The sequence below is a fragment of the Salarias fasciatus genome, chromosome 3, assembly GCF_902148845.1.
Source record: "Salarias fasciatus chromosome 3, fSalaFa1.1, whole genome shotgun sequence".
NCBI lineage: Eukaryota > Metazoa > Chordata > Actinopteri > Blenniiformes > Blenniidae > Salarias > Salarias fasciatus.
The window spans coordinates 1,947,397-1,963,731 of NC_043747.1; the positions used below are offsets into that span (position 1 = coordinate 1,947,397).

Sequence of the window (16,335 nt, forward strand, 5' to 3'; positions counted from 1 at the left end):
GTGGGGAGACGGGACGAGGTGGGGAGACGGGACGAGGTGGGGAGACGAGACGAGGTGGGGAGACGGGCAGCTGTAACCAAGCACAAGAGCAGAACGAGCTAGACGAACCAGCAGAGGGACTCCACTGAATGGGTGGGAGGTAGAGACCGGACCGGACCGGACAAAGAGTGAGTTCAACATGAGGTGAGGCAGAAAGACACAGCTGGAAAGAGACAGACGAGGACCCAGAGGAGGACGGGGGTCCAGCCGGGGGACGGGACCCGAGACATTCAAACTGGAGGAAACCTGAAACACAAACACTCAGAGAAAGAAACGACACCCGCAACATGAGAAAGAGCCACTGATCCAAGAGAGCCCCGGCCCTGCAAAACCAGAAAGACCAGATGACAGCACCAACAGGAAGTTAAAACCAGAGAAAACCAGATGACAGCACCAACAGGAAGTTAAAACCAGAGAAAACCAGATGACAGCACCAACAGGAAGTTAAAACCAGAGAAAACCAGATGACAGCACCAACAGGAAGTTAAAACCAGAGAAAACCAGATGACAGCACCAACAGGAAGTTAAAACCAGAGAAAACCAGATGACAGCACCAACAGGAAGTTAAAACCAGAGAGAACCAGATGACAGCACCAACAGGAAGTTAAAACCAGGAAAAAAACTGCTGCAAAGAGTTGAAGTCGATTCAAAACAGTTAGTCGATTGTTTATTGAAGCCGAGTCTCCAACATTCAGTTCTGGTTACAACCCAGTTTATTTCTCTTGAAATGGTCTGGATGTGTTTAAAGAGAGAAGGTGTCACATGACTTCACAATAAAGAACATAAATACCTTGTCAACGCTTCAGTGCCTTCATGACTTTAGGAGGAATAAACGAGAAACGGAAATGAAATGTTCCTATGAGGACCCTGCAGTGCTAACCGAACCAACCAGTTACCAGGTCCTCCTCTCTGGAGCCCAACACAAAGAGCTTCAAGTCAAAACATGTCAACTGATCACCCGGGCGGATGGCTAATGAGACAGTGACCCCTGGTGGACAGGAGTGGAACAACAGCAGGAGTGACAGCACATTCAAGTTCACAGCTCAGTCAGAAAACACGAGGAGGAATGTGAGTGTGTGTGTGATGAACAGTGAAAGGAAATGTAGAAACAAGAGAAAGACTCCACGAGCTTCTCCTCTTCATCCCATCAGGTCTCCTCCCAGCAGAACATGAGGAAGAGGAAGAGGAAGAGGAGCGTCTCCACTGCAGGTCACCTGACACCAGGAACACAAGACCACTTCACACACTGGAAGACATGACAACACGTGTGTGCATGTGTGCGTGTGTGTGTGTGTGTGTGTGTGTGTGTGTGTGTGTGTGTGTGTGTATTTAACACACAGCTTCCATTCCACAGTCTTTAAAGTGAAGCCGTCGTCTGTTTCTTCATCACACCCATGAGCTCCTGATGTTAGCTTAGCGCCTCTCTGGGGTTAGTTTAGCGCCTCTCAATGGTTTAGTCCCAGATGGACGTGTCCATTTCTTAAAGACGCATTTCAGGACAAATTCTGGTCAAACTATTGTTGTGCTGTATTTTTGTTGTTCAGAAATGTTGGATCTTTAGGCCCAGCAGTGTTGTTTTTGGCAGCCTATTTTGATTTAGTCTTAGTCTTGTGGACAAAATGCTCATTAGTTTTCGTCACATTTTAGTCATTTCTACTCTTCATAGTTTTAGTCCACGAAAACCAAACGTGTTTTAGTCCAGTTTTAGTCATTAAAAAAAGCCTTAGAAGGAAATAGACAAAGGAAATTGTCAACAAAACAAACATAATAAAATATACTTAAATGGCACAAAACCAGCAGAACACCTTGATGCCTTTGAATATTAAATAATAAACTGGACTAGTCTGATACTTTACAACCTCAATGCAGTGCTGATACGAGCTCTGCAGACAGAATGAGAGGACTGATGGGAGTTTTGCTGATACTTTCAAGCTTTTTTTAAAATGTCCGTACTGATAGAAAGGCTGAGATCTTTTATTGAAACTGGTCTGTTGTGTTTCCATGTTACTGATTTGAACTGGTCAGAGTGACTGCCTGTTATTCTTTTCCACCAAACCCCAGCAGACCTGGAGGACGTCTTCCTACCTGCTGAGCGTCTCCCCGGCGCCGTCCAGCACCAGCACTTTACACTCTCTCTTAGCGATCTTCCCCAGGGGAATCCCCGTCTGCTCAGGACCCGGGACACACTCTCCGTCCTCCATCACACTGCCAGACCTGAACCAGAACCAGAACCAGCAGAGACATGGTGTCAGGACTCCAGAGCAGCAATGTGCTGCTCAGCTGACAGACTGCTGGGAAAGAGGGAGTCAGCTGATCTGCTTCAAAGCTGGAAGAACAGACAGTGAGCTCCGAGTCTTCTGACACCTAATGTTCTTCCTGAGGACAGGATCAGGGCCCTGGATGTAGGGGTGGGCGATATGGCCTGAAGTTCATATCACGGTATAATTTGATATACAAATTACAGCATAACAGTTTCTTAATGGCTACCATAGCACATGGTGAAAGCACAGAAGCAGGAAGTAGTTTTTAAGCTATTGAATAACATAAGTCAAGTTACTTTGAGTCTAAACCATGTTCAGCTTATAGATCAGGGGTCTGCAACTTGATTGACAGAGCCAGACTGACGAAAGTGGACAAAATCCTCCTTCCAGTGGTCCAGGGGACGGCGTATTAGCACGTGAAGTAAATCCAAATGGTTATAAAACATTTTAAAAAACGTGTTTTCTTTTCAATCCATTAAGATAACGTTTTGATACACAGACCTGCGCATGGCAGCGCTCTGCGGAAGGATATACCGGAGCACAGCAGTGGAAGACTATGCATGCGCAGGTCTGTGTATCAAAACGTTATTTTAACAGATTGAAAAGAAAACACGTCTTTTCAAATGTTTTATAACCATTGGGATTTACTTCACGTGCTAATACGCCGTCCCCTGGACCACTGGAAGGAGGATTTTGTCCACTTTCGTCAGTCTGGCTCTGTCTCCTCTTCACCTCCAGCAGTTGAGCTAAGCTAACTACGATGCTAACAGCTGGGATCCAGCCGCTGGACGCAGACACACAAAAAAGGTATTTATGAGCTTATCTCACTTTGTAAATGACAGGGAAAGGGCGTGAGAACAAAATCTTCGGAGTATTCCTTTAATGGACGGTGTTACTGCCTCCGCGAAGCAGCTGCCTCAGATTTTCAAAATCACTGGCGGGCCAGATATGAATGTTCAGTCAGCGGGCCGCCAGTTACAGATCACTGTTTTAGATGTTGCACCAATCTTCTTCAGGAGCTCTTCCTCTGTCTGTTCGTTGTTGTTGTTGTTGGTTGTTGGTTGTTGGTTGTTCCTTGTTCTTGTTGTTGTTCTTGCTGTTGTTGTTGTTCTTGTTCTTGTTGTTCTTGTTCTTGTTGTTGTTGTTGTTCTTGTTGTTGTTCTTGTTCTTGTTGTTCTTGTTCTTGTTGTTGTTCTTGTTCTTGTTCATGTTGTTCTTGTTCTTGCTGTTCTTGCTGTTCTTGTTGTTCTTGTTCTTGTTCTTGTTGTTCTTGTTCTTGTTCTTGTTCATTTCTTCTTCGGGGAACCGGGCATCTAAAAAGCTGCATTACTGCCACCTGGAGGACGTAATGTGCTATCGCGGTTGGGCGGTATGACCAAAATCCCTACCGTGGGCCAAATTTATATCGCATACAGTTTATACCGTTTATACCGCCCAGCCCTACCTGGATGTACTGATCCATCACACACCCAAGTTTGGTACCTGAAGTGGTGCGAGTCGGACGTCAGCTGCTGGAAGGAGCTGTGAGATGGCTCCAGCAGCTCTGTGACGGCAGGGGGGGACAGGGGGGACGGCGAGGACCGGGAGGACCGGGAGGACCGGGGAAGCATGGCGGCACTGGACACACAGGCGGTGAACTGCAGCTTCATCTTCATGTGCCGGCTCAGCTGCAGAGGGAAGTCAGGACAGAGACCAGTCATCGGCTCGCTTTGGTTCAGGAGCCACACAGCCCAGGTCAGAGGTCACTCCAAAACCACAATCCGTCCGGAATAAAGAGGCGTCATCAGAAAGGGCGGCTGTGCTCCTCTGGTACCTCGTACAGTCCTTGTCGGAGGATCTGGAAGGTGACGCAGACTGAGAGGGTGGAACCCTTCCTGCAGCGGCCCAGGTTACTGAGGGGGGACCTGCACACCACGGCGGGTCCACCGGGGTCGCCCAGACCTCCTGCAGGAACAGGACCGGTTCAGACTCTACACCTCAGCCACAACCTCAGAACCTGCTGGAACATCTGAACCGAGGGACCAAGTACCAAACGCTGCGCTGCCGGTTTGGGAACCTCAAGAACTCACATCTGATTGGCTCTGGAACCAGGAAGTACATCCAGCACTGTCCAGCACCCCTCCCAGGGATCCAGGAAGGCCGGGTACTCTGCTCTGCTGTTCAGCCCACAAGCCGAGACAACAGTGAGGAACCTGTCCCCGACCCGGAGGCGCAGGAACGCGACCCTCGGTATTCCCTCGGCTGGGGAATAAGTGACTTTTGATTTCTGCATTATTTGAACAGTTATGAATTCTACAAGTTGAGCAAATTTCCAGGTTCTAGACAGCAGAAAAAAGTGGATTGTGTGATCCCGAAAGTTAACATTGTGGACAATTCATATTGCTCTTTTTTGGAGGATCAGGAGTCTTGTACATGTTTCCCCCGCCGACCTCCACACAATATGACAAATAAGCATCATACGGGATGTAAAGAGGTTTCTGATTACATGTCTTTATCTTTGCCCGGGACGTTTTATTTGAGGCATCCTGCAAATCTTATCATCAACTCTAACTCCTAGAAAAGAGCTTTGATTCAGCTATTCTACATCAGAGTCAGAATCATTTTTACTGGCCAAGTACAGTTGCCCATACAAGGAACTTGATGCGGTGGAGAGACGCCCAGGCAGCCGTTTGCGGGTGCCTGGGCGTCTATGAACATTTATCTGATTATTCATTATACATTTTCCAAAAATCATGTTTGTATTTTTACACAGATTTAATAGGAACTAATCATTTTGAATTTTATTTAACTCTGAAGTGATTAAGTCCACAAGTCACTGCAAATTCTCACTGATTCCTAAAATACTTCAATCATCAGCAAACAATACAATATAATAATAAACTTTATTTATACAGCATGTCCCAGAGAGGTGGTCAGAACAACGCTGTGGGTTGAGGAGATAAAGAAAACCACCTCGGCTTTGTCATGGTTAAGTTGGATAAAGTTCTGTTGCGTCCAGGACAGGACTGAAGCTGCCTGCGTCTGCTGGTTTAAAGGACACGAATAACTAAGAGTCATCAGCACAGAGGTGATAATTTACACCTTGAGTTGTTCTGATCAGGAAGTAGGGGCTATGCTTTCTTGGATTTCAGCAGTTTGTCATTTTATCAGAAGTTGGATGGATTTCATCATCTGCAGTAAAGCTGCTTTAACTTCTGCAACAGTGCGGCTGGAGCTCAGGTCAATGGTGGCATTCCTGAACCATCTTACAATGCAGATGCAGACTGTATATAGGGCTGTCACAGGCAGGAATTTTTGGAGACAATTAATTGCCAGAAAAAAAAAAATGCGATTGACGAATATATTGTGGGGGTGCGTTCGTCCACTCGCAGATGGGGGGCTTAAAACTGAAACACATCCACAGCGGTGCCCTGGTACCAGGACCTCCTCACACTCCATCTTATTAGCGTAGCCTCGCTAACCATCCGGCCGAGACGAGAGGGGAACAGCAGGGTGAGCGAGGCTGCAACGCCGCATGCGGCTGCTGCTGCTGGCGCTCCACCAGGACGTCAGATTCTGAGATTTATGCAACTTTGTGGATAAAATAAATAATTCACGATAATCGCGAATATGAAAAATATTTCCGAATATGTAAAAAAATCGCAACGATGATTGTAACAATCGTGACAGCCCTTACTGTATACCTTCTTCACAGAGAACTCACAACACAAAACACATTTTCGTTTTCCAACTTGAGGCACAAGCGTCTGCATGCAGGCAGTGAAGAGCCGCTCACCTTCAGAGTTCCAGACGAGGCGAACAGCCAGGAAGTCCTGCAGGTTGTTCATCACAGTGTACTTGACCCAGAAGGTCTGCAGAGGCCTGACGGTCCGGGGACAGGAGGCCGTCATCACCAGCCGGGGCCGAGCCAAGCAGACGCTGGGCAGCGAGTAACACGTAGAAATGTATCTGCAGAAAGAGAAGAGCCAGAAAGCAGTGTAGCAGGATAAACCCCTCGCAGCTGGGCTGGTGCTGCTCCACCCACCTGGTGAGAGGCATTGTGGGAGCGGACCACTGCAGCACGGCCAGCAGCTTCACCTCCAGGCCCTGCAGGAGCATCCCACCGGTCACTCACAGCAAGAGGCAGGAAGGAGGCTCCGTCACGGCTCCTCACCTCACTGGAGTCCTCGTCCACTTTGTCCTCGAGCTGCAGCTGAAACAGGAAGTTCTGCTCTTCCAGGGCGCTGAGCATGCTGGGTAAACAGGAGCACTGGGTGTCCAGCCGGCAGAACGAAGCCGTGGTGACTTCAGCTGACTGGTGGCTTTCAGGAGGAAGTACAGCAGAGTGTGTGTGTGTGTGTGTGTGTGTGTGTGTGTGTGTGTGTGTGTGTGTGTGTGTGTGTGTGTGTGTGTGTGTGTGTTCCACCAATGAGAGAGCAGGCAGACTAAATCCTGATTCTGCTGCTCACTGAAAACCTGACTGAAGACAAAGATAAAAGAGAAGCTGTAGAATTGAACCTACCACACATTGTCCACGATGAGCACCGAGCCGTCGGGCATCATGGGAAGGTAGGAGGAGTTGTAGTTTGGAAGGATCTTCACATCCCGGATGAACATCTCCTCCTGAGAGCTGCAGTTCAACACTGGTGAGGAGGAAGAACAGGAAGACTCAGGCTGGAATCCACTCAGTGCAGCAGCAGCTGCAGAGGTGGACCGTCACTCGGCTCAGACCAGGGGGGGGGTCAACCTGCGGCTCTGGAGCCTCATGTGGCTCTTCAGTCCCTCTGTAGCGGCTCCACAAGGCTTTCACAATAAGAAACATGAATAAACACTGAACTCATTTGAACACAGTCCTGTTCAGAACGATCCGACACTCTGTTCAAAGGAATTCACATAAAGGTTCAGGAACAACTGTTGGAGGTGGAGGAGGTGGAGAAAGGCGGAGGAGGTGGAGAAAGGCGGGGTCTACCTTTGAGGACAGTCAGGTGTTTTCCAGAGACGCTGATCTGCTGACACTGGACGCTGGGTGGAGGGAGGACATCCAGGGTGGTGCTGACTGAAGACAGAGACAACCGGTCAGACTGAACACAGCGCCTGGCAGTGTGTGTGTGTGTGTGTGTGTGTGTGTGTGTGTGTGTGTGTGTGTGTGTGTGTGTGTGTGTGTGTGTGTGTGTGTGTGTGTGTGTACCCTGAGTCTTGAAGCTGCTGCGGTCCTGGTGGAAGGTGTGTGTCGGACTCCGGAGCTGCAGCAGTGTGAGGTAGCTCTGCTCCATCAGCTGCCCCCTGTCCTCCTCCTGCCTCCACACCGTGACCACCACCTGAGGAGGCGGAGTCACAGTGACACACTGCACCATCACTGACCACGTCCTCTCAGCTCCGCCCCCACAGCTTCCCCCTGTCCTCTCAGCTCCGCCCCCACAGCTTCCCCCTGTCCTCTGGGCTCCGCCCCCACAGCTTCCCCCTGTCCTCTGGGCTCCGCCCTCACCTTGGCTCTGCGGGTGTTGACTGGCAGCTTGTCCAGAGACACGGTGAGACAGAAGATGACCTGGTTGTCCAGAAGCAGGACGGACTGCAGGAGACAGAGGAGACACACCGTCAATGAGGACTGAAGTGAAGACTGGACAGAGGACAGAGGAGTGGACTGTCATCATTTCAGTCAGTGTGAATGTTTTATCTTGTTTACCATCTGTAAAGCCACTGTAGCAATTTAACTGTTGACCCTAGCCAGGTCAACCAGCCCTTTCTGTTTTAGCACCTCTAATCATTTTAAGACATTTGTTTTTTTTTCTGTCTGTTGGTTTCCATCTTCACATGAACATCCAGCTCAGAAATGGGTGTGTGCTGCTGCAGAGCCACTGCACCACTGTAGAGCCACTATAGAGCCACTGCACCACTGTAGAGCCACTGTAGAGCCACTGTAGAGCCACTGTACCACTGTAGAGCCACTATAGAGCCACTGCACCACTGTAGAGCCACTGTAGAGCCACTGTAGAGCCACTGTACCACTGTAGAGCCACTGTAGAGCCACTGTACCACTGTAGAGCCACTATAGAGCCACTGCACCACTGTAGAGCCACTGTAGAGCCACTATAGAGCCACTGCACCACTGTAGAGCCACTGTACCACTGTAGAGCCACTGCAGAGCCACTGTACCACTGTAGAGCCGCTGCAGAGCCACTGTACCACTGTAGAGCCACTGTAGAGCCACTGCAGAGCCACTGCACCACTGTAGAGCCACTGTAGAGCCACTGCACCACTGTAGAGCCACTGTAGAGCCACTGTACCACTGTAGAGCCACTGTAGAGCCACTGCACCACTGTAGAGCCACTGTAGAGCCACTGTACCACTGTAGAGCCACTGCACCACTGTAGAGCCACTGTAAAGAAACTGTAATGCCACTGTACCACTGTAGAGCCACTGTAGGGCCACTTTAAAGCCACTGTAAAGCCACTGTAGAGCCACGGCACCACTGTAGAGCCACTGTACCACTGTAGAGCCACTGTAGAGCCACTGCACCACTGTTGAGCCACTGTAGAGCCACTGTAAAGACACTGTACCACTGTAGAGCCACTGTAGAGCCACTGTAAAGCCACTGTAGAGTCACTGCACCACTGTAGAGCCACTGCAGAGCCACTGTAGAGCCACTGTAAAGCCACTGTACCACTGTAGAGCCACTGTAGAGCCACTGCACCACTGTAGAGCCACTGTAGAGCCACTGCACCACTGTAGAGCCACTGTAGAGCCACTGCACCACTGTAGAGCCACTGTAGAGCCACTGTAGAGCCACTGCACCACTGTAGAGCCACTGTAGAGCCACTGTAGAGCCACTGCACCACTGTCGAGCCACTATAGAGCCACTGCACCACTGTAGAGCCACTGTAGAGCCACTGTAAAGCCACTGTAAAGCCACTGTACCACTGTAAAGCCACTGTAGAGCCACTGCACCACTGTAGAGCCACTGTAGAGCCACTGCACCACTGTAGAGCCTCTGTACCACTGTAGAGCCACTGTAGAGCCACTGTAAAGCCACTGTACCACTGTAGAGCCACTGTAGGGCCACTTTAAAGTCACTGTAAAGCCACTGTAGAGCCACTGCACCACTGTAGAGCCACTGCACCACTGTAGAGCCACTGTAGAGCCACTGCACCACTGTAGAGCCACTGTAGACCCGCTGTACCACTGTAGAGCCACTGTAGAGCCACTGCACCACTGTAGAGCCACTGTAGAGCCACTGTAGAGCTGCTGTAGAGCCACTGCACCACTGTAGAGCCACTGTAGAGCCACTGCACCACTGTAAAGCCACTGTAGAGCCACTGTAGAGCTGCTGTACCACTGTAGAGCCACTGTAGAGCCACTGCACCACTGTAGAGCCACTGTAGAGCCACTGTAGAGCCACTGTAGAGCCACTATAGAGCCACTGTAGAGCCACTGTAGAGCCTCTGCACCACTGTAGAGCCACTATAGAGCCACTGCACCACTGTAGAGCCACTGTAGAGCCACTATAGAGCCACTGTAGAGCCACTGTAAAGCCACTGTAAAGCCACTGTAAAGCCACTGTAGAGCCACTGTAAAGCCACTGTAGAGCCACTGTACCACTGTAGAGCCACTGTAGGGCCACTGCACCACTGTAGAGCCACTGTACCACTGTAGAGCCACTGTAGAGCCACTGTACCACTGTAGAGCCACTGCACCACTGTAGAGCCACTGTAAAGCCACTGTACCACTGTAGAGCCACTGTAGAGCCACTGTAAAGCCACTGTAAAGCCACTGTAAAGCCACTGTAGAGCCACTGTAAAGCCACTGCAGAGCCACTGTACCACTGTAGAGCCACTGCACCACTGTAGGGCCACTGTAAAGCCACTGTAAAGCCACTGTAGAGCCACTGCACCACTGTAGAGCCACTGTAGAGCCACTGCACCACTGTAGAGCCACTGCACCACTGCAGAGCCACTGTAGAGCCACTGTAGAGCCGCTGTAGAGCCACTGCACCACTGTAGAGCCACTGTAGAGCCACTGCACCGCTGTAGAGCCACTGTAGAGCCACTGTAGAGCCACTGCACCACTGTAGAGCCACTGTAGAGCCACTGTAGAGCCACTGCACCACTGTAAAGCCACTGTAGAGCCACTGTAGAGCTGCTGTACCACTGTAGAGCCACTGTAGAGCCACTGCACCACTGTAGAGCCACTGTAGAGCCACTGTAGAGCCACTGTAGAGCCACTATAGAGCCACTGTAGAGCCACTGTAGAGCCACTGCACCACTGTAGAGCCACTATAGAGCTACTGCACCACTGTAGAGCCACTATAGAGCCACTGTAGAGCCACTGTAAAGCCACTGTAAAGCCACTGTAAAGCCACTGTAAAGCCACTGTAGAGCCACTGTAAAGCCACTGTAGAGCCACTGTAGGGCCACTGCACCACTGTAGAGCCACTGTACCACTGTAGAGCCACTGTAGAGCCACTGTACCACTGTAGAGCCACTGCACCACTGTAGAGCCACTGTAAAGCCACTGTACCACTGTAGAGCCACTGTAGGGCCACTGTAAAGCCACTGTAAAGCCACTGTAGAGCCACTGCACCACTGTAGAGCCACTATAGAGCCACTGCACCACTGTAGAGCCACTGTAGAGCCACTATAGAGCCACTGTAGAGCCACTGTAGAGCCACTGTAAAGCCACTGTAAAGCCACTGTAGAGCCACTGTAAAGCCACTGTAGAGCCACTGTACCACTGTAGAGCCACTGTAGGGCCACTGCACCACTGTAGAGCCACTGTACCACTGTAGAGCCACTGTAGAGCCACTGTACCACTGTAGAGCCACTGCACCACTGTAGAGCCACTGTAAAGCCACTGTACCACTGTAGAGCCACTGTAGAGCCACTGTAAAGCCACTGTAGAGCCACTGCACCACTGTAGAGCCACTGCACCACTGTAGAGCCACTATAGAGCCACTGTAAAGCCACTGTAAAGCCACTGTAAAGCCACTGTAGAGCCACTGTAAAGCCACTGCAGAGCCACTGTACCACTGTAGAGCCACTGCACCACTGTAGGGCCACTGTAAAGCCACTGTAAAGCCACTGTAGAGCCACTGCACCACTGTAGAGCCACTGTAGAGCCACTGCACCACTGTAGAGCCACTGCACCACTGCAGAGCCACTGTAGAGCCACTGTAGAGCCGCTGTAGAGCCACTGCACCACTGTAGAGCCACTGTAGAGCCACTGCACCGCTGTAGAGCCACTGTAGAGCCACTGTAGGGCCACTGCACCACTGTAGAGCCACTGTAGAGCCACTGTAGAGCCACTGCACCACTGTAAAGCCACTGTAGAGCCACTGTAGAGCTGCTGTACCACTGTAGAGCCACTGTAGAGCCACTGCACCACTGTAGAGCCACTGTAGAGCCACTGTAGAGCCACTATAGAGCCACTGTAGAGCCACTGTAGAGCCACTGCACCACTGTAGAGCCACTATAGAGCCACTGCACCACTGTAGAGCCACTGTAGAGCCACTATAGAGCCACTGTAGAGCCACTGTAAAGCCACTGTAAAGCCACTGTAAAGCCACTGTAGAGCCACTGCACCACTGTAGAGCCACTGTAGGGCCACTGCACCACTGTAGAGCCACTGTACCACTGTAGAGCCACTGTAGAGCCACTGTACCACTGTAGAGCCACTGCACCACTGTAGAGCCACTGTAAAGCCACTGTACCACTGTAGAGCCACTGTAGGGCCACTGTAAAGCCACTGTAAAGCCACTGTAGAGCCACTGCACCACTGTAGAGCCACTGCACCACTGTAGAGCCACTATAGAGCCACTGTAAAGCCACTGTAAAGCCACTGTAGAGCCACTGTACCACTGTAGAGCCACTGCACCACTGTAGGGCCACTGTAAAGCCACTGTAAAGCCACTGTAGAGCCACTGCACCACTGTAGAGCCACTGCACCACTGTAGAGCCACTGTAGAGCCACTGCACCACTGTAGAGCCACTGCACCACTGCAGAGCCACTGTAGAGCCACTGTAGAGCCACTGTAGAGCCACTGCACCGCTGTAGAGCCACTGTAGAGCCACTGTAGAGCCACTGCACCACTGTAGAGCCACTGTAGAGCCGCTGTACCACTGTAGAGCCACTGTAGAGCCACTGCACCACTGTAGAGCCGCTGCAGAGCAGCTGTACCACTGCAGAAACACTGTAGAGCCGCTGTAGAGGCACTGTGACTGAGCAGATCGAACCTCCAGCTGAAGAAATGGATCAGATTAGAGATTAACACCCAGCTCAGGACTTCATTTATAGCTGTAGATTATATGCTGGAGCAGAACATAGATGTAATATCTGGTATCAGTTTGACAGGACGGCCTTCAGTGACTCAACATCATCTGCTTCTGGTTCAAGTTGAAACCAAAGTCATTTTTAGAACAAGGCTTTTAAATGCAAAAGTTCAAAGGAGCTGTGCGAACAGGAAACAAGACGGACTGTGTGTCTGTGTGTGTGAGAGAGAGAGAGAGAGAGAGAGAGAGAGAGAGAGAGAGAGAGAGAGAGAGAGAGAGAGAGAGAGAGAGAGAGAGAGAGAGAGAGAGAGAGAGAGAGAGAGAGAGAGAGAGAGAGAGGAACCAGTTTTTGAAGCCCTCAGGACTCAACTGTCACATCTGGACTCTTCTGCTGCAGAAAGGTCACAAAGACACACGACACACTGCAGGCCTCGACCACACAGAGACACCGGGACACACACCAGAACACACACACCGGAACACACAGCAGTGACAGGAAGCTGGTGAGGGTCAAGGTCAGAGCAGAGCTCCAGATGGATGGCCGACAGGTGGATGGATGCTCATTTGTTCACAGGTAGTAATGTATGTTAGAGCACATCCGGTAAGTCTGGAGGGAGGTTCAGTTAGGGTGCTTTCACACCTACAGCATTTGGTCCTCTTGAAGCGGACTAGAGTCCCCAACTCCTGCAGGTTCGGTTCGTATGCGCTGGTGTGAAAGCGGACCAGTTAGTTTTGGTCCGGGACAAAGAACCGTACCGAGACCTCCTCCAGGAGGCGGTCTCGGCGCGGTCTCGGCGCGGTCTCGGTGCGGTCTCGGCGCGGTCTGCTGCTGGTGTGAACGTTGACCAGCCTCGGTCCTGTCCGCTCTGTTGTGGAGAAGGCTTTTTGGTTGGCGGAGGCTTCCGTAGCAAGCCGCGCGGCGCATCACGTCACACATGCTGACCAATCAGGGTTCACTTCCGTCACCCAAAACACACAACAGCGCCACCAAGGGGCAGGAGGGTCATAGTGGACAGTTCATCTGCAAAAACAAGTGGTGTGAATGCGAACCGAACTCGTTGACAGCTGCGACATTTATGAATAATTTATGTCCGAACCGAACCACTCTAGCGGACTAGTAGGTGTGAAAGCACCCTTCGTTTTGGGTAAGTTTATTTTTCCCAGCGCGCCACATAAGAAACAACTACTGTGTTACTGTGGAGGCAAAACATGACCTTTACCGCAGTTCAGCTCAGAGAAATCATATTTCTGAGTAGTGAATCGTTTCCTGAGGTTGAGGAGCTACTGGCATATTAAATCCACTTATATTGGTGTCTTTTATCTGGAAATCAGTCATGCTTACAGTATCCTGAACTAAACCTTTTAATTTAATTCAGATTGAAGAAACCTCCCAGCAGATGCCTTCAGACTTGTTGCTTCAGCCTCACTAATTCTCAGGTCATTCTGAACTTTCCTGAAACCCAGCAGGCCGGTCCGGCTCAGCTGAGGGGCCACATGTGGCCCGCGGGCCTCATGTTGCCCGGCTGTGGTGGCGCAGTGGAGTGTGTGGTGCAGCTCCGGGACCTCCTCTCACCTCCCCGGGCCGCAGCGGCTCCCCCCCGGCCGGGCAGTGCTGGCAGAGCAGCGGGCTGCAGGCTCTGAACCTCGGCTCTCCGTGGGCCGGCTCCCCGGAGTCTTCACTGTCCCGGTCCGGGTCCGGGTCCGGGTCCGGGTCCCGGTCCTGGTCCGGGTCCTGGGCGGGGCACACGCTGGCCAGAGCGGACAGAGAGCCCGCCGGGCCGGTCCAGGGAGGAGGGGGAGCGCCGGGGCCGCCCGGGCTCCGGGACCGCAGCACCAGCAGCACCTGCACGCTCTCCCCCAGGAACACGCGCCTCCTCCGGGGGAGGGAGGCGAGCCGCGCCGCGTCCGACAGGTCGCGCACCGGGGCGGCGGGGAAGCAGAGGGAATACTCACAGGGAGGCTCCATCACCGAGTCCCGGGGGGGGGACAGCGCCTGCAGCGGGGACACGAGGAGCCCCGCTCCCGGAGCCCCATGGAGCTCTGCCCGCTCTACATCTACAGCAGGAACCGCTCTACCGACTCCACATCTAGAACCGGAACACTCCGCTTCCTGTAAACAAACACCGCCCGCCATAGACACACAGCACGTAGAACCAGGAAGTAGAGCCCGGAAGTAGAGCCAGGTAAACGGCACCCTGGAACCGCCGATGTCCATAAGCAGATTCGCTACACATGCAGCATCATTTATATTCCTAAAACTCTCAGCTGTGTTGTTTTGGATTTGAATCAGTCCCTAATGTAGAACATCCATCAGTCAATCAATCAGTTCAGATGTTGAATTTAAAGTCACTGATGAAGTTTGATGAAGGACACTTCCTTCCTGCAGCCACTGATTTCTGACCGGAGCGTCTTGACTGACACCGAAACACCGAGAAACGTTTTCCTTTTTCACCTTGTTGGATTTTCTTCTCATTTAAAGTAGACCAGTGTAATACAATATCTAAGTTTAAAATACAGTTTTCAAACTGAAAAACAGCCCTAAGCCTAATTCTGGGCTTCATCACGATTAATGAGGTGAACTCTAAAAGCTATCCTCATTTCTTTCAAAATATTTTACTGCAAACTATTGCTGCAGATTGTTCTACATCAGGTGAATGTGAGATTTCGCTGTGCATTGTAGAGTGTTTCCTTTGCAGTCTGCATGAGGAGCATGGTGAGGTTATGGGCATGTGTTGTGCAGCTCTATGGTGCTCCCTGCGTTCTGTCCTCCCCTCCGCCCCTCCACCCCTCCGCCCCTCCGGCTCCAGAGTGAATGAGGAAGCTGTGAACAGGCCGTTGGTGGAGTTAAAGAAAGGATGCTTTATTTCAGTACTAGAAAAAGAAAGAACGAAACACCAGATGCACACAGAGCGTGATCTACAACACGTTTCAGTAAAATACAGTTTCAAGTAAGTTCGAAGCCCACGCACACACACTGGCTCTCCGGAGGAGCTGTAACACTGTCTGCTGCTCCTGACCTTCAGGAGCCAGAGGTCGGACCCGGCAGCCTTTACACTATGTACAGGCCCGTCTGAGGAAGCCGGCTGCAGGACCGGATCGGGACCGGGTTCCTCCAGGGCAGAGGAAGAGCCGCCAGTACCGCTGTGTGAGGAAGCACATGTCACTCCGTCCTCCGCTTTAGTGCAAGTGAGAGCTGAACAACAAGACAGATGCTTTAGCACATCACACTAAATAAAACTGAACCCTCAGAGAGAAGACATTGAACCTTTAGAACAAGGAGAACAGCTGGACTGGTTTTTAATACTAATGGAAATTATTCCCCAAGTGGAAAAATGTAAACTGGGAGATGTAACGTCCCTGAAAACCTGAAGACACGACTGCTCAACGCTCAATGTCCCAGGGGTCCCCCAGGGTTCTGTCCTGGGTCCACTCCTTCTGCTAGCAGCCTGGGTCAGAACGGGATGATTCAGAGAGCAAGTGAAGCCGATGCTGATGTTGATCTGTGTGACTTCCCACAAACAGTCTTCTTCCTCTTCCTGACAGCGTGAGGGAACACGAAGACACGGCTGAGAGTGAAACCTCGGCGGCCGTCTGCGCAGGAAGGACGGCTCGCCGCAGCGCCGCCGTCTGCTGATGAGGCAGAGTCTGGGGCCGAACCGCCTCCTCACGCCCCGCCGTGAACTCAGCCCCACGGGAAGGACAGCGAGCCGGAGACGGGGGGGACGGAGCATTATTAAAGACTCCACTGCATGGCCAAACCAGGACTGACCTCCAGGGGAACACTCAGGACGTTT

At 51.4% G+C, this 16,335-nt stretch overlaps 1 protein-coding gene across 2 annotated transcripts; it reads right to left on the minus strand.

Moving 5' to 3' along the window:
- Positions 1–693: 693 nt before the first annotated feature.
- On the minus strand, positions 694–14,620 carry trappc14 (trafficking protein particle complex subunit 14). Of its 2 annotated transcripts, none has more exons than XM_030088209.1 (12): positions 14,115–14,620; positions 7,765–7,848; positions 7,468–7,597; positions 7,249–7,335; positions 6,802–6,922; positions 6,454–6,532; positions 6,325–6,386; positions 6,076–6,248; positions 4,114–4,244; positions 3,783–3,967; positions 2,125–2,253; positions 694–1,253 (listed from the first exon to the last, which is right to left on the minus strand). In XM_030088209.1, the coding sequence occupies exons 1-12, from the start codon at positions 14,505–14,507 to the stop codon at positions 1,250–1,252; spliced, it is 1,578 nt and encodes a 525-aa protein (XP_029944069.1). In that variant the 5' UTR covers positions 14,508–14,620; the 3' UTR covers positions 694–1,249. The 2 variants fall into 2 exon arrangements, with proteins under 2 accessions (XP_029944069.1, XP_029944068.1); XM_030088208.1 differs by having other exon boundaries at positions 6,454–6,601.
- Between the last annotated feature and the right edge of the window lie 1,715 nt (positions 14,621–16,335).

Coding starts and splice junctions, on each gene's coding strand:
- trappc14 (XM_030088208.1), bottom strand. CDS start 14,507: ATGGAGCCTCCCTGTGAGTATTCCCTCTGCTTCCCCGCCGCCCCGGTG. Junction 7,849..14,114: donor AGCCGCTGCGGCCCGGGGAG/GTGAGAGGAGGT, acceptor TGTCTCCTGCAG/TCCGTCCTGCTTCTGGACAA. Junction 7,336..7,467: donor CAGCAGCTTCAAGACTCAGG/GTACACACACAC, acceptor CTCTGTCTTCAG/TCAGCACCACCCTGGATGTC.